General features: G+C 39.8%; 1 protein-coding gene across 2 annotated transcripts in view; it reads right to left on the reverse strand.

Annotated features, from left to right (window-relative positions):
* sec24d (SEC24 homolog D, COPII coat complex component) overlaps positions 1-14345 on the reverse strand; it is a 150639-nt gene that overhangs the window by 39407 nt on the left and 96887 nt on the right. For both annotated transcript variants that reach the window (XM_033023499.1, XM_033023504.1), the window contains exons 10-13: positions 13394-13509; positions 10024-10148; positions 5542-5733; positions 2187-2280 (exon numbers count right to left, since the gene is read on the reverse strand). In XM_033023499.1, the coding sequence (XP_032879390.1) occupies positions 2187-2280; positions 5542-5733; positions 10024-10148; positions 13394-13509 (527 nt within the window). The remainder of the gene's footprint in view (positions 1-2186; positions 2281-5541; positions 5734-10023; positions 10149-13393; positions 13510-14345) is intronic.

Raw genomic sequence — 14345 nt, forward strand, 5'->3', positions numbered from 1 at the left:
GCAGGTTCCTCTCTCCTCTTCCTCCTGAAGTCGACGACCAGTTCTTTTGTCTTTGATGGGTTGAGTACCAGGTTGTTTTTGGTACACCAGACGGTCAGTTTTTGGACTTCATCCCTGTAGGCAGACTCGTCGTTGTTGTTTATCAGTCCCAACACAGTCGTGTCGTCCGCAAACTTGATGATCCTGTTTGTACTGTGTGTTGGTATTCAGTCATAAGTGTATATTGTATACAAGATGGGACTCGGCACACAACCTTGTGGCGCTCCTGTGCTGAGCGTCAGGACTGGGGAGTAATTGGACCCCATCCTGACAGTCTGTGGGCGGTCTGTTAAAAAGTCCTTAATCCATCCGCATGTGTTTGCATTAACACCCAGATCAGACAGTTTGGCAATATAGTCGTAAATTGTATTCAATTTGTAAATAATCCATCCTTAACCTGATAAATTATATTCATTTTTTTTCTCATAGTCATGCTAACATTGATACAAACATAGCATAGGTTACAATTATAATAATTTGCTAAATTAATCAGTGCGGTCACTTAGGTCACCTATGCTTGATGAGTTGTGAAGGGACTCTGTGAAACAAAAACACCTCTGCTACAGGTGCTTTGAATGTTATTTATTCTACACAGCCAAGATTAACCTTTAGATATTAGTCACGTTTGTGATACTTACCCCACAGTTCCAAAACAAAAGGATAATTTTTAACCCCAAAAACTTATCTCAGTGTAATTCTACAGGATAGCTCTTGGATTCTTAGGACCTTGCCATCCATTTCACAATGGTCCCAGGAAATGGTGGCAACTGGGATGAGCATGAAGCAAGTATATGGTGAGCTTGCATTCCATGCCTCTACCCAGTTGTCCTTTGCGTGGGATGGCTGAGAAGATGTGGCCAATTCTATCCCAAGATGAAATCCCATCTTCACAGTGAAAATACCTGCCACCATATTGTGTGGCACTATCACCATGCTTAATGGGGCAGACTCAGACAGATTTAGCAACTCAAGACTGGACAACTATGAAGTGATCTAGGAAACCAGGAAAAACAACAGGCATACCTGAGAATGAGGAATCATGTTGGTGCAGCCAAGACAGGACTACTTGAATGCAAACCAACATGAACCGCATGCAACGGACAGAGTTAAGTAAGTCCATGACAAATGGACCAGATTAGAGTTCTGCAAGTCCTGCCACATCGAGTTGTGAATGGTGGTGGACAATTAAAACACTCACTCGAGAAAACACTCACTCATTGTGAATATGTGTAATGCAAGAAACAAGAGTTGGGCAAAATTCTGTGGGACATTCTAACTGTTCTGAGCACGATTCTTGGCAGGTACAAAGATCCAAGTGCAGGCAACTCCCAAATTTGCTGGCAGCTTATTGCCCCTGCTTTACTGACTGGCATCTGATAATGAAATATGCTGGAGATTCTCCAGCCACAAGAGAACGTGCCTTCGTCACCTGGATCAGTATTTCCATTCACTTGAAAGGAGCGATTGCCCAGGTACTTCAAGTTATTTACTTCTTTTGAATTGTCATCCAAATGGTTTTATTGAGTAAACCCTACAAATCTATTGAATACACTTGGTTTCTTTAATCAAAAACAGTAATATTCCTTAAATTTTGAACTGTTTGAAGGTTGTTAATAATTTTATAACTTTTCTTGAATATTTCAGAAAGGAAGAAACAATCAAAAACATCAAGTCTTCTTATAGTAGAAACAAGGAACTGCAATGCTGGTTTACATAAAAGCACACAAAGTGCCGGAGTACCTCAGCATCTCTGGAGAACATGGATAGGTGACGTTTCGAGTCACGACTCTTCTTCACTCAAGAAGGGTTGGGACTTGAAACATCACCTATCCATGTTCTTCAAAGAAGTCTTTTTGCAGTTTTGGCAGCCATTGTGATAGGCTAAGTTTTATTTTGCATTGTTGCAAGAATTGCTTGTTCCTGCAACCTCTGCGTCAACATGAAGAACAACACGTGGCCAGTGAGGATGGTGTTGGCACTGACAGCAGCTTTGACCCGGCAGATCTGTGGTGGTCAAATACACACATTTTTGCTTACAGGTTAGCAGAGACTGCTCAGCTCATCATCGATGACAAAATCTAGTCTAGTAAACCTTTCAGTTTATTTTATATTCATCAGTAGAACATTCATTTAGAAAAATATCAAACCTTCACTGCTTCCAGTCCAGCTTGAATTACCGGGGCAAAGACAGTTTCACTTTCACTGGTTTCAGCAAATATTTCAGGGATCTGGTCCAATAAGCTGTATAAAAAAAAAATTCAAAGTTAGTGTTGATGTGACATTGAATGCTTCATCTTACTCAGTGCATTGGGCACTGTTAACACCTCAGATCCCAGTCAGGGGATACCTGCCGAATTAAATCCCTGTTCTTGGTTCTGATTGTGCTCTTTCACAATAAGGACATTTCCAGAATGGTGAATATCTGTCATTTTTATGGCTGAGGAGGGTGGATGAGGACAGGGAATTTCAGACCAAGCGCAAGGTCTCAATCCAAACTGTCGACCATTCCTTTCCCTCTACAGATGTGGCCTGGCCCTGGTGATTTTTTTCGGCAGTTTGCTTTTAACTGGGGAATTTCAGGAGTTGTTTCCTGCCACTTTAAGGCAGGAGATTGGTCTATGTGTTCAAAACATTTAATCGCATTTGAATCCACAATTTTCTGAAGTGAGATCTACATAAAATGACTCTCATTGACACACTTATTTTCCAAATTTCAAATAGTGACAGGTTCCAATTTAAAATAAAGTGCAGAACATTGGGAAATATAATGCACAGAGCTAGAATACACTAACCCCGAAAAGAAAGGAGTGTTTTGTCCTGGATGTATAATGCCCAATTTACTTTATGTCATTTTCTTTAGGGTGCCATCTCAGTTGCCAACATAGAACAGTACAGCAGAGGACCGGGCACCTTTGGTCTACAATCAATGCTCAGAATTGATGCCAAATTAAACTATTCCCAACCACTGCCTCTCTAATGTTGCTATATTATCTGCTTCCACCACCTCCCCTGGCAGTGCATTCCAGGCATTCACCACTCTGTGCAAAGATCTTTCTTTACAAATCTCCTTCTAACGTTGCCCTCGCTGACCTTAAAGCTTTGCCCTCCAGTCTTTGACATTTACACCCTGGAAAAAAATTCAGACTGTCTACCCAATCATGATTTTATATATGGATATTTTTAAGGCAGAGATAGATAGATTCTTGATTAGTATAGGTGTCAAGGATTATGGGGAGAAGGCAGCAGAATGGGGTGAGGAGGGAGAGATAGATCAGCCATGATTGAATGGCGAAGTAGACTTGATGGGTCGGATGGCCTAATTCTGCTCCCGTCACTTATGTCCTGATTAATGATCTGGATGAGGGAATTGAAGGTAATATCTCCAAGTTTGCGGATGACACTAAGCTGGGGGGCAGTGTTAGCTGTGAGGAGGATGCTAGGAGACTGCAAGGTGACTTGGATAGGCTGGGTGAGTGGGCAAATGTTTGGCAGATGCAGTATAATGTGGATAAATGTGAGGTTATCCATTTTGGTGGCAAAAACAGGAAAGCAGACTATTATCTAAATGGTGGCCGACTAGGAAAAGGGGAGATGCAGCGAGACCTGGGTGTCATGGTACACCAGTCATTGAAAGTGGGCATGCAGGTGCAGCAGGCAGTGAAGAAAGCGAATGGTATGTTAGCTTTCATAGCAAAAGGATTTGAGTATAGGAGCAGGGAGGTTCTACTGCAGTTGTACAGGGTCTTGGTGAGACCACACCTGGAGTATTGCGTACAGTTTTGGTCTCCAAATCTGAGGAAGGACATTATTGCCATAGAGGGAGTGCAGAGAAGGTTCACCAGACTGATTCCTGGGATGTCAGGACTGTCTTATGAAGAAAGACTGGATAGACTTGGTTTATACTCTCTAGAATTTAGGAGATTGAGAGGGGATCTTATAGAAACTTATAAAATTCTTAAGGGGTTGGACAGGCTAGATGCAGGAAGATTGCTCCCGATGTTGGGGAAGTCCAGGACAAGGGGTCACAGCTTAAGGATAAGGGGGAAATCCTTTAAAACCGAGATGAGAAGAACTTTTTTCACACAGAGAGTGGTGAATCTCTGGAACTCTCTGCCACAGAGGGTAGTCGAGGCCAGTTCATTGGCTATATTTAAGAGGGAGTTAGATGTGGCCCTTGTGGCTAAGGGGATCAGAGGGTATGGAGAGAAGGCAGGTACGGGATATTGAGTTGGATGATCAGCCATGATCATATTGAATGGCGGTGCAGGCTCGAAGGGCCGAATGGCCTACTCCTGCACCTAATTTCTATGTTTCTATGTTTCTATGTCCTTATGCCCAATTTTATTATTTTAAATACTTAAATAATGGGGGCATGAGATTAATCCCTTGGTATCATTAGACTCCATGTTTTGTTGTTCCTATTAGGGTTTAAATGAGGCCAATAGGTGTACAATTTAATTCATTCATTCTAGTATTGGTTCAAGCTGAATTTCTCTGGCATCAATTCAGCAGAACCACTTTACCAACTGGGACCAGATTCATGTGTTTCTCGTACTAGTGTATGAAAGGTAGCCCCAAAGCACAGTGCTTATTAAAAGGTTGTTGCAATTGCTAGCTCACCTTTAAATCAATGGCTTATTATTAAATTATTCATTTATTGTTCAATTTATTTATTTTAATTAGCCCAGAGTTGGTAATATTTTAATGGATTTATAGTGGACACAGACTGAGTGGATACGTACATGCGATAAGCTGGCTATGTCAGAAGGACCTCTAAAAATTACTGATGTTTAAAGTTATTCTGCGTGTGATTATTAGCTGTGTGACATGGCCCTATTTCACATAACACAACCACCAGTTTTTTTAAATTAAATGTTCCTGAAGAATTGAAAATGTAAAAGTAAGCTAATTGTTTAAAAGTAGATTTATGAACATACTTATACACTTTGCCATGAACGGATATATTACAAACATTAGCAAATCATAATATTTCGATGATTGAAAATTTACAAGATGGATTCGGTGGAAAAGCTGTTCACTCAGTCTCCGAACATAACTGTGATCTGGGATCTGCAAAATTCCCAAAAAGTAACATAACAACTTAAGACAGCAAATGTTGCCAATTTTCTGCAGCATTCCCAAGTCTCCTGCAAAATTTCAGAATCAGAACCCTTAAATCACCACGATCACTCCTGGCATATTGACATTTGCTTTCCTTACAAGGAAAAGCATATCTATTTCCACTAGCCAGACAAAATGATTTATAGCAAGAGCTAATGATCTCCATTAGTCATCAATTATGATGCCCTTGGGATGATGTTTATTAAATTGCAGCTACATACTGTATTTTTGATATCCAAATCAGGACACAATTTATAAGTATTTTGCATTGATATTCAGTTACAATAAACAGCAACACACCAATTTAGACAAATTTGAATAAACAAATAATTTGCAAGAATCGTAATGTTGGTAATTATAAAGGATTATATTTATGCTTACTTGTGAATAACATTTTGTGATTCGTGGACATCGACAAGGAAGCCATCCAATAGCGGAACAAACATCTCTCCAGTGTCCGACACCACTAACATCTGTGGCTGTGCAAGACTGCTTTTAAGATTGTAGAAATGGAGAACCTTGTTATAAGTGACAAAGCCAACTCTAATGGCAGAAGTCTCTGCTTCATCTGCCCTGTAAAATAAGATGAGAGTGGAAGACAAGATTGTTAATAGTTTCAAAAACTAAAACAGACACTGCTACTTTCTGAAATCAAATAGCAAGTGTGACAGTTAAAAAATGTTAACTAAAAAGCAGGGAGAGTGTGGTCTATAATAATTTGTATTTTTGTATTATCTTTAAAGTAATACTGCTTCACCACTGACAGTGATATTGGAATGTTGCTGGTAGATTTCTGTTTTTTCATTGAGATTAAGACGGAAAGTCAATTTGACCTGCATTTCGGTTAAAGTTGGGAATGAGAACTTGGTAATTTTCTGAATCATGTGTACATAGAAAACGGCAACTTGAATTTGCTTAATAACCTCAATATAGAGTAATAACAAAAAGTTAAATCAGAGGAAAGATACAAAGAAAGGCTAGAACACATTTTAAAGAAAATCTCAAATGACAAATAGAGAGTCAAGCTTTAGGGCAGGGGAATTCCAGAGGTGGAGGCATAAACAAGTGAAAACTGGCAACTAATGGACAAAGTGAATACCTAACTAAATATCTGTCTGTCTGTCTGTCTGTCTGTCTGTCTGTCTGTCTGTCTGTCTGTCTGTCTGTCTGTCTATCTATCTATCTATCTACCTACCTATCTATCTATCTATCTATCTATCTATCTATCTATCTATCTATCTATCTATCTATCTATCTATCAATCAATCATGGAAGACGAGGCGAAGAGTTGTGTGGGATTGTAGGAGTTTACGAAAAAAGGTCATCTGGCCTTTTAAACATATAGTGAGAATGTTAAATTTGAGAGTGGGAGTTAATATCTCAGTCTGGACTAACACAATGGGACATGAAAAGGCTTTACTCTTAGCATGCTCTCTAGTTAATGAAGGGGGTTAATGAGGGTTGGCTAAAAAAACATTAGGGAACATAAGGATTTCAATTCAATAAATTTAGGAAGATGAAGAAGCAGGTGATTTTGTAGAATTCAATGCAGGCTATCACTTTGGTAATCCAGCACAGTACTGGAGAGTTGCTATCTCTCAGATAAAATGCTAAATCGAGGCCCTAACTGTGCCCCTAGGTGGATATGGAAGACTAAAGCAGGAATCCAAAATACCCAGATCAATAATGCCCATTCCATAATCCATAAAGCAGGTTATATTTCTTGCGCATGTTTTGTTGTATGAGAATTGGTGGCCATTTCTCTCCCTCTCATTACTCAATAAACTTCCAAAGTACTTAATTGGATAGTATATCACTCTGCTACATGAAAGTGGCAAGATTTTCATTTTGTTTTATTAAAGTAAAATTTCAGTCGAAAAGTTACAAATTGGTTCTTAGAAATCTAAGCAAATGCTTGAAGACCAATAAAACTGGACATTCCATGCTTGTTCATTTCTTTTGCTTGTGTGAAGGAAACCTGATAAGAGTTTTCTTTACGTGCTTTTCAGCACTGCAACCACCTTGATTTATGAGGTGCTAAACAGATTACCAGCCTATGTCTTCCCACTAAACTGTTTGCGGTGTCTTCAAGATGTGGGATAAGAGCATTTTATTGGTGCCTATGCATTTTTCTGCATTTTACTGCTATTTATAAGCCAGCAGAAATGTATATTCTGTTAAAATTGAGAATAAAACATCCGTGGAGACACAATAAACTGCAGGTGCAAGAGTCTTGAGCAAAACACAAAGTGCTAGAAGAACTCAGCAGTCAGGAAGACCACTCCCTCAGAGTGGTTTGCTCATTGATAGCCCAACCTGTCCTATCCCCAGGTCCTTTCCCCAGCAACGTCAGAATTTTCAGCAATTGTCCGTACACCTCCTCTCTCATTTCCATCACAGTAGCCAGCAGCTCTTCCAAGTGATTCAGTGGTTTACATGCATCACTTCAAACCTTGTTTACTGTATTCAGTGTGGCCTCCTATACATTAGCGAGTGTAGACTAGGCGACCAAGTGTAGACTAGGCGACAGTTTCACCAAACATTGGTGCTGCATCTCCCCGTTGCTAATCATTTTAATGCCCCTTCCCGTTCGCGTACCAGCTTTTTTGTCCTGGGCCTCTTCCATTGTCAGAGTGAGGCCACACGTAAACTGGAGAAACAGCACCTCATATTCCGCCTTTGTAGCTTACAACCCAACGGTATGAACATTGAATTCTCCAATTTAAAGTAATACCTTCTCAATCCCAACTTCTCTTTCCACTGCCCCCCATCACTCATCCCACCCCTCACCCCCTCCCATCAACCCCACCCATGTGTGTATAAACTTCTCCCTCCATTTCCCACCTCCTCAGTCACGCTGCTCCTTTTCCCTCCTTCATAGACTCATCTCCCATACCAGAGTCTCCATTTACCTCTCTCCCTTTCCCCTCCCACTTTTACTCAAATCTACCTCCGGCTATACATTTTACCCCTCCTCTTCAATCCTTAACTGATACCCTTTTATCTCCTTTTCGGTTCTTGCCTTTGTCACCCACTCCTCAAATCTGTCAATGAAATTCCCCTTTCCCTCACCCGTATCCACCCATCACTTGCCATGGTCTGTCCTGCCCCACCCCACTCTTTTCCAGCTTCCTCCACCCCAATTCCAATCAGTCTGAAGAGTGGTTTCAACTTTGTTTTGCTGCAGAAACATCTGTGCCTGTTTTTCTGTCTAAATTGCACACAAAATAGAATGTATTGCATATCTTGAAGTCTTTCCACTTATTTCCAGCAGAAATTGTGCAAATTTGTAAATCAATCCAGATCCTTCCTACTGCAATTAACACTGGCACATACATCAATTAACCGTTATTATCAACACATGTGATGACATCACTAACATTTATAGTTTTTGACTTCCTGACAGAAATGTATCAAAATCTCTTTACATTGTTCGCTCACAATAAACCAAGTTGGGAACCATACATAAATCAAATGGTTCTCCATGCTGGGACATCATTTTAATAAACACCGAGTCGTCCATGTTAATTTACCTGCGATACCTTTTTGGTAGGCAGCGAGTACTGATAAAGAACACCCAACGCTGTGATCAGTAACCCTGATGTGATCACAGCATGGGGTTTAATCTGCACATTGTACTGCATGGGAATCCCTAAATATGGCTTATTTTAAGTCTTTTTTTTCCAATTACCTCTCCCCCTGATTTCCACAACCTCTCCCCCTTGTGTCTTTCGCCGACCCACCACTTTTCTCAGCTCTGTGGCAGTCTGTGCATCTGTAACGCCGACCTGCTTCCATGCAGGCAATGCACGAATGAGACAGGAGCTGAAGCCCACCAAGTCAGGTCAGGTTAGTTTACTGCCAACTGTAAACATGCAAACTGGCTTCTAATGCTTCTAAAAGGAAGAAAATAGAATTGCGATTTCTCTGGTTTTGAGATACTTTTGCTGATGCATGATTTGAGCATCAGGTAAAATGCAGGGTCATTCAGAGTACCAGAATCCAATCTCCAGGCTCCTTGTACAACACCAAGGGATGCACAAGGAGTAAAGAATAGCATCTGGGAAGTGAGAGGAACATTAGAAAATCCAAGAGGGAATAGAGGGAGAAGCTTGAGGAGAGTAGAAAAATAAACATTAACAGCTCTTAAAACTTACAAAATGTTTCTTTTAAAATACCCTATAGAGGGTCTGGACAGATGGGTCTCAGAGGCTTCAACTGTGGGGAAGCACATGTGAACGAGATATCAAAGTAAACATTCCATGTTCAATGACACCCAAGAAAGTGAGATGGTAAACACAACCCTGTCCCTCATCAACGGAGCTGCTGTAGAGATGTCGGCATTCAGTTATTCCTTCATTGTACTTCAATATTCTTTTGCATTACACAGTTTTTGCATTGATCTGACATAATTCTGCTGTTTTACACTCGTTGTTGTATTCATCGTAACTGTATGTATACAGTTTAGTCTGTGAGCATCATGTGAATTTCATTACACCCTGGTGTATATGACAATAAACTAACCTGACTTTGAGATTTAGATGTAATCTAGGTGAGGAAGAAGCACTAGGCTGACTGCGAAGTACTGGCAGAAGGCTCAAAAGATGCATGATCAATGACATTGATAAGTATATTAACAATGAGGTATACCACTATTCTCTAAACCTAACTTCTATTTGATTTTTTAATTTGTTTGTTTCTAATATGATCTGTAAAAACTGCAATGATCTAGCAAAGTTAGTACGCTAGCAGTAAAACATTTTGAAGATCTAGTTATTGCATACATGTTGGCATATGTAAACACCTTACATGGTAAGCCTCTTGTATTTAATGATTGTGTCAAATCCAACTAATCTGTTTTACCTTGGTAACTTATCTAGCAGAGTCTTCAGCTCCTCACATATTAGCTTGACGCAGCCATTTTTGATGCTGCTGTATGACACATCGATCATGAAGATGAAGGCTGGTGGAGCAGGGGGCTTGTTGTTCTGTAAACAAAAAGAGATAAGTGAACAAAAAGCAAACTATAAACAATCTTACTTTAACAACCTGCCCCCAGATGATGGTGTGAGGTTCCAGGTATTTTATGGTCAAGGCATATTGGGTCACTGAGTAAATAGATATTCTAGAGGCGGTATTGAAAGTACATTTGTTAAAATAAATAGGAGATTTATTACTGAAGAAACAGCAGGCAAGTATATATCTCATAAAAAAACTGAATTAAGGTGATTTGTTAAACCCTCAGGACTTCTCAAACTGCTGTGCAACCAATAGGTTACTTTTGATCTTTTAGGGCCGCCAATATTCCTGGCAATGACTCATTGATATCTCAGGTGCTATGTCAATGTTTCAGGTCATCTGAACTTCAATATCTCAAGTGCCAATCCTGCAATGGTTCAGCCCCCACACTCCAATGTTCCTGGTGCCCTGACCCTCCTAAGTCTCAAGCCCTTTCACCATTCAATATCTCCCGCTCCCCCCCCCCCCACTTGCCCATCCTCCAATTCGCATAGCACTGACTCTCCTATACCAGCAAATCCCTCACGATCTACAATGTTTCAGGATTCCAGCCCTCTGATTCAAATTAGTTTATTGTCATATACACTAGGGTGCAATGAAATTCCTTGTTCACTTAACACGTGGTGGTATTAAATACAAGTGTGATGGTATTCAAAGCTCTACCAACTTAATCCCATTTTATGGCCGAGGATAACTGTCGGTCATGGCTCTTCATGTATTCATTATAGTTCTTTTTTTTTAATTAGGGTTTCCACATCCACCTCATGACAGCTACACCTTTTCTCATGTTCCTCTAATAAATGAAAACTTTTCCTCATTTTCCTCTAATCCTGTAGATTACTTTAAATCTATTCTCCTTGTTTTCTGCTTACTATTTTCTGGGAAATAGGCCCATCCTATTTACTCTCCAAAGGCACCTCATAATTTAATATACCTAAGTTGTCTCGTCAGCCTCCCTGTTCCAAAAAGAACAACCCTAATTTATCTCACCTTTCCTCATTACCAAAATATTGCAATCCTAGTAGCACCCTTATAAATCTCATCTTCACCCTCTCCACTATGATCACATTATTCTTGTGATAAGATGACCTGACCTTTGTGCAGTAATCAAGCTGCAATAAGATTGTGTTCAAGTTTATTTAACATCTGTTCCTTGACAAATAAAGGAGAGAATCCCATATATCTTTCTGGTTTTAACCACCTTATTGGTCTACCCATACCTTTGAGGAATTGTGAATATTTTCCACTCCAAAGTATACTCAATATATTCCCATTTACTGTGTATTTGTTTGCCACAAGTAATACAAAACATTTTAGATGAATTCAGGTTTGGAAATGGAAAGTAGCAGCAGGCTCAGCCTAGCTTTATTGGGGTTTGCTTTTATGCAATGCTTCCTGTGTCATTTTCTTTGCAGATATTCTGCAGAAAATCAGATGTCAACATCAGGCACATGTTTTTATTTCTAATGATTTAATAGTCAATTCCTGCCAAATTCTAGCATGTATTCTTTATCCAGCAGGACCATGTAATATATGAGAAAATAGATAGTTTCTTGGACCTAGACCATTTTATAGTCACATTTGATATCGGCATTTTGTTTAAAAAAAATATAAAGGTACTCATAAAGACAAAGGTCAGGCCAGGCCTGTGCTGATCACAATAGCTAAGTTCTTTGAATGGATGAGGTAATCAGATAGAGTGCCCTGGGGTTGCAGAGGGAAGTGGCAGGGGATGGTTTCATGAATCTTTTACTCAATTATATTTGCTAATAAACACTGGATGTCAGTTCTGCTTTAGCAGAACCAAGGCCCAATTCTACAAAATATCCTGCGTGGAAATGTTTAATATAATGGATTATTAGATGGACAGTTAAATGTTTATATGATTGAAATGATAGTGTATTCACTACAATAAAAAAAGCAAAGTAAATCTATCCTGATTGTTGGCTGAAGAGCTTCAGTGCATCATTGGTGTATTGTCAGCCTGTAACTCAGAGTGAGATGACAGATACATTTTCTGAATTCAGCTGTAATATGTTCCATCTGCAATCACTTGACTTCATATCACTTTGCACACATACCCCAAGCTAAGATGTCTCAATTAATTTACAAATGGCACCCTTTGAAGTAGAAAAGAGTTAGACATGTCTGGGGCTCATTAGCAATGAACGGAAAAAAAAGACAACTACAGAAAAGGTAACTCAAGTGAAAGGTTATATATATATCTGCACTTTGCCGGGATGGAGGGATCGAGGTGTTTCAAGATTATTTGACCATCAGTTCTGGTTTATGAGTTGCACTTTGTAAATTAACGTGGGCCATTGGGGGTTTGGAAGGGCAGGGAGAGGGGGTAGGGGGGAGAGGGGAACCAAGCCAAAGAAGTTCAGGTTTTATAATCTGTTCCGAATAAACGAATGCAAATAAACCAGTGAGCCAAAATAAATCCAAAATTAACAGCTGGAGAATTTACATGTAATGCATATTCCTACAAATACGAGTCTTAAAGTGAACGTCAGGAATTGTTGGTGAAAATCAGCATTAATTTAGATATACGAGGTGCTGCATAACAAAATAACTCTAAACAACAATACACTATGTCGGATCCTGAAAACAAGTAATTAAGATTAACAATTTCTAAGTAATTAAGGGCCAACTGTGTAGGAAGGAACTGCAGATGCTGGTTTAAACCAAAGATAGACACAAAAAGCTGGAGTAACTCAGTGGGGCAGGCGGCATCTCTGGAGAGAAGGAATGTTTGAATGTTTCAGTTTGAAGAAGGGTGTCAATCTGAAACGTCACCCAGAGATGCCGCCTGCCCTGCTGAGTTACTCCAGCTTTTTGTGCCTATTTAAGGACCAACTATTGGGTTATATCTGACTTTTAGTGGAAATAGTTATTCATTAATCACATCTCATTCCTTGCCAGAAAACAAGCCTATAAATCTTTTTCACAACGTCCATCTACAGTGACAGTAAAATGGTAAGGAGTGGGACATCACGCTCATTTGACATACCCTGTATTCAGTTAGATCATGCAACTATGCAACTATGACAACTGATACAAGAATACTTTTATTTAAATGAAACTATTTATATAGAAGCACTAGGTTGGTCATTAAACAAAAAAAACCCAACGAGAATTAATAAACTAGGAGTCTTGCACTTCATATCATGTAGCAATGTGGGAAGACATTTTATAAATCATTTGTACTTACTTTGCAGTATTCTAAAGTCGCCACAAACTCATAGGATCCAAGAGACAACTCTGGCTTGTCGTAATGATCCAACCTCCTGCCCATGTGATCCAAGTGTTGAAAATAGAATGGGGGGACTACAGAAGGAAAAACATAAAACAATATTTAAAATGACTAAATGGCAGATACAGAATGAATAGAGGAAGAATGGTGGAGTACATGCCCCAATCAGCATCAACGGTATGGAAATGGAATTGGATGAGAGTACACTCTTGGGTTGCATCACAGCTTGGTTTGGAAACAGCTCTGCTCAAGACCGCATGAAATTGCAACGAGTTGTAGATGTAGCCTAGTCCATCACACGGACGAGACTTCCCACAATCGACTGCATCTACATTTCATGCTGCCTCAGAAAAGCAGCCAACATAATCAAAGTCTTGACCCACCCCAGTCATTCCCTCTTCTCCCTGCTCCCATCTGGCAAAAGGTACAGATGCTTGAAAGCACATACCACCAGACTCATGAATAGTGCTTCCACTCTGTTATCAGGCTTCTGCATTGTTTGTCCCTAAGCCAGAGTACTGTCCAATTCACCACTATTTCATTGTGAACATTGGACTTTGTCTATGGAACTGATGCGCTACAATGCGCTGTAATGCTGAGAACTATATTCTGCACTCTGTATTTTCCACTTTGCTCTATCTATTGGAGTTTGACCTGACTGTATCTGATATGTTTGGATAGCAAGTAAAAGAAAGATTTTCATTCAACCGCAGTACATATTACAATAAGAAACTTGGGGGAGTCCAGAACCGGGGACCACAGTTTAAGAATAAGGGGTAAGCCATTTAGAACGGAGATGAGGAAACACTTTGTCACACAGAGAGTTGTGTCTGTGGAATTCTCTGCCTCAGAGGGCGGTGGAGGCCTGATCTCTGTATGCTTTCAAGAGAGAGCTAGATAGGGCTCTTGA

Source organism: Amblyraja radiata, chromosome 1, assembly GCF_010909765.2.
Source record: "Amblyraja radiata isolate CabotCenter1 chromosome 1, sAmbRad1.1.pri, whole genome shotgun sequence".
In the NCBI taxonomy this organism is placed as follows: domain Eukaryota; kingdom Metazoa; phylum Chordata; class Chondrichthyes; order Rajiformes; family Rajidae; genus Amblyraja; species Amblyraja radiata.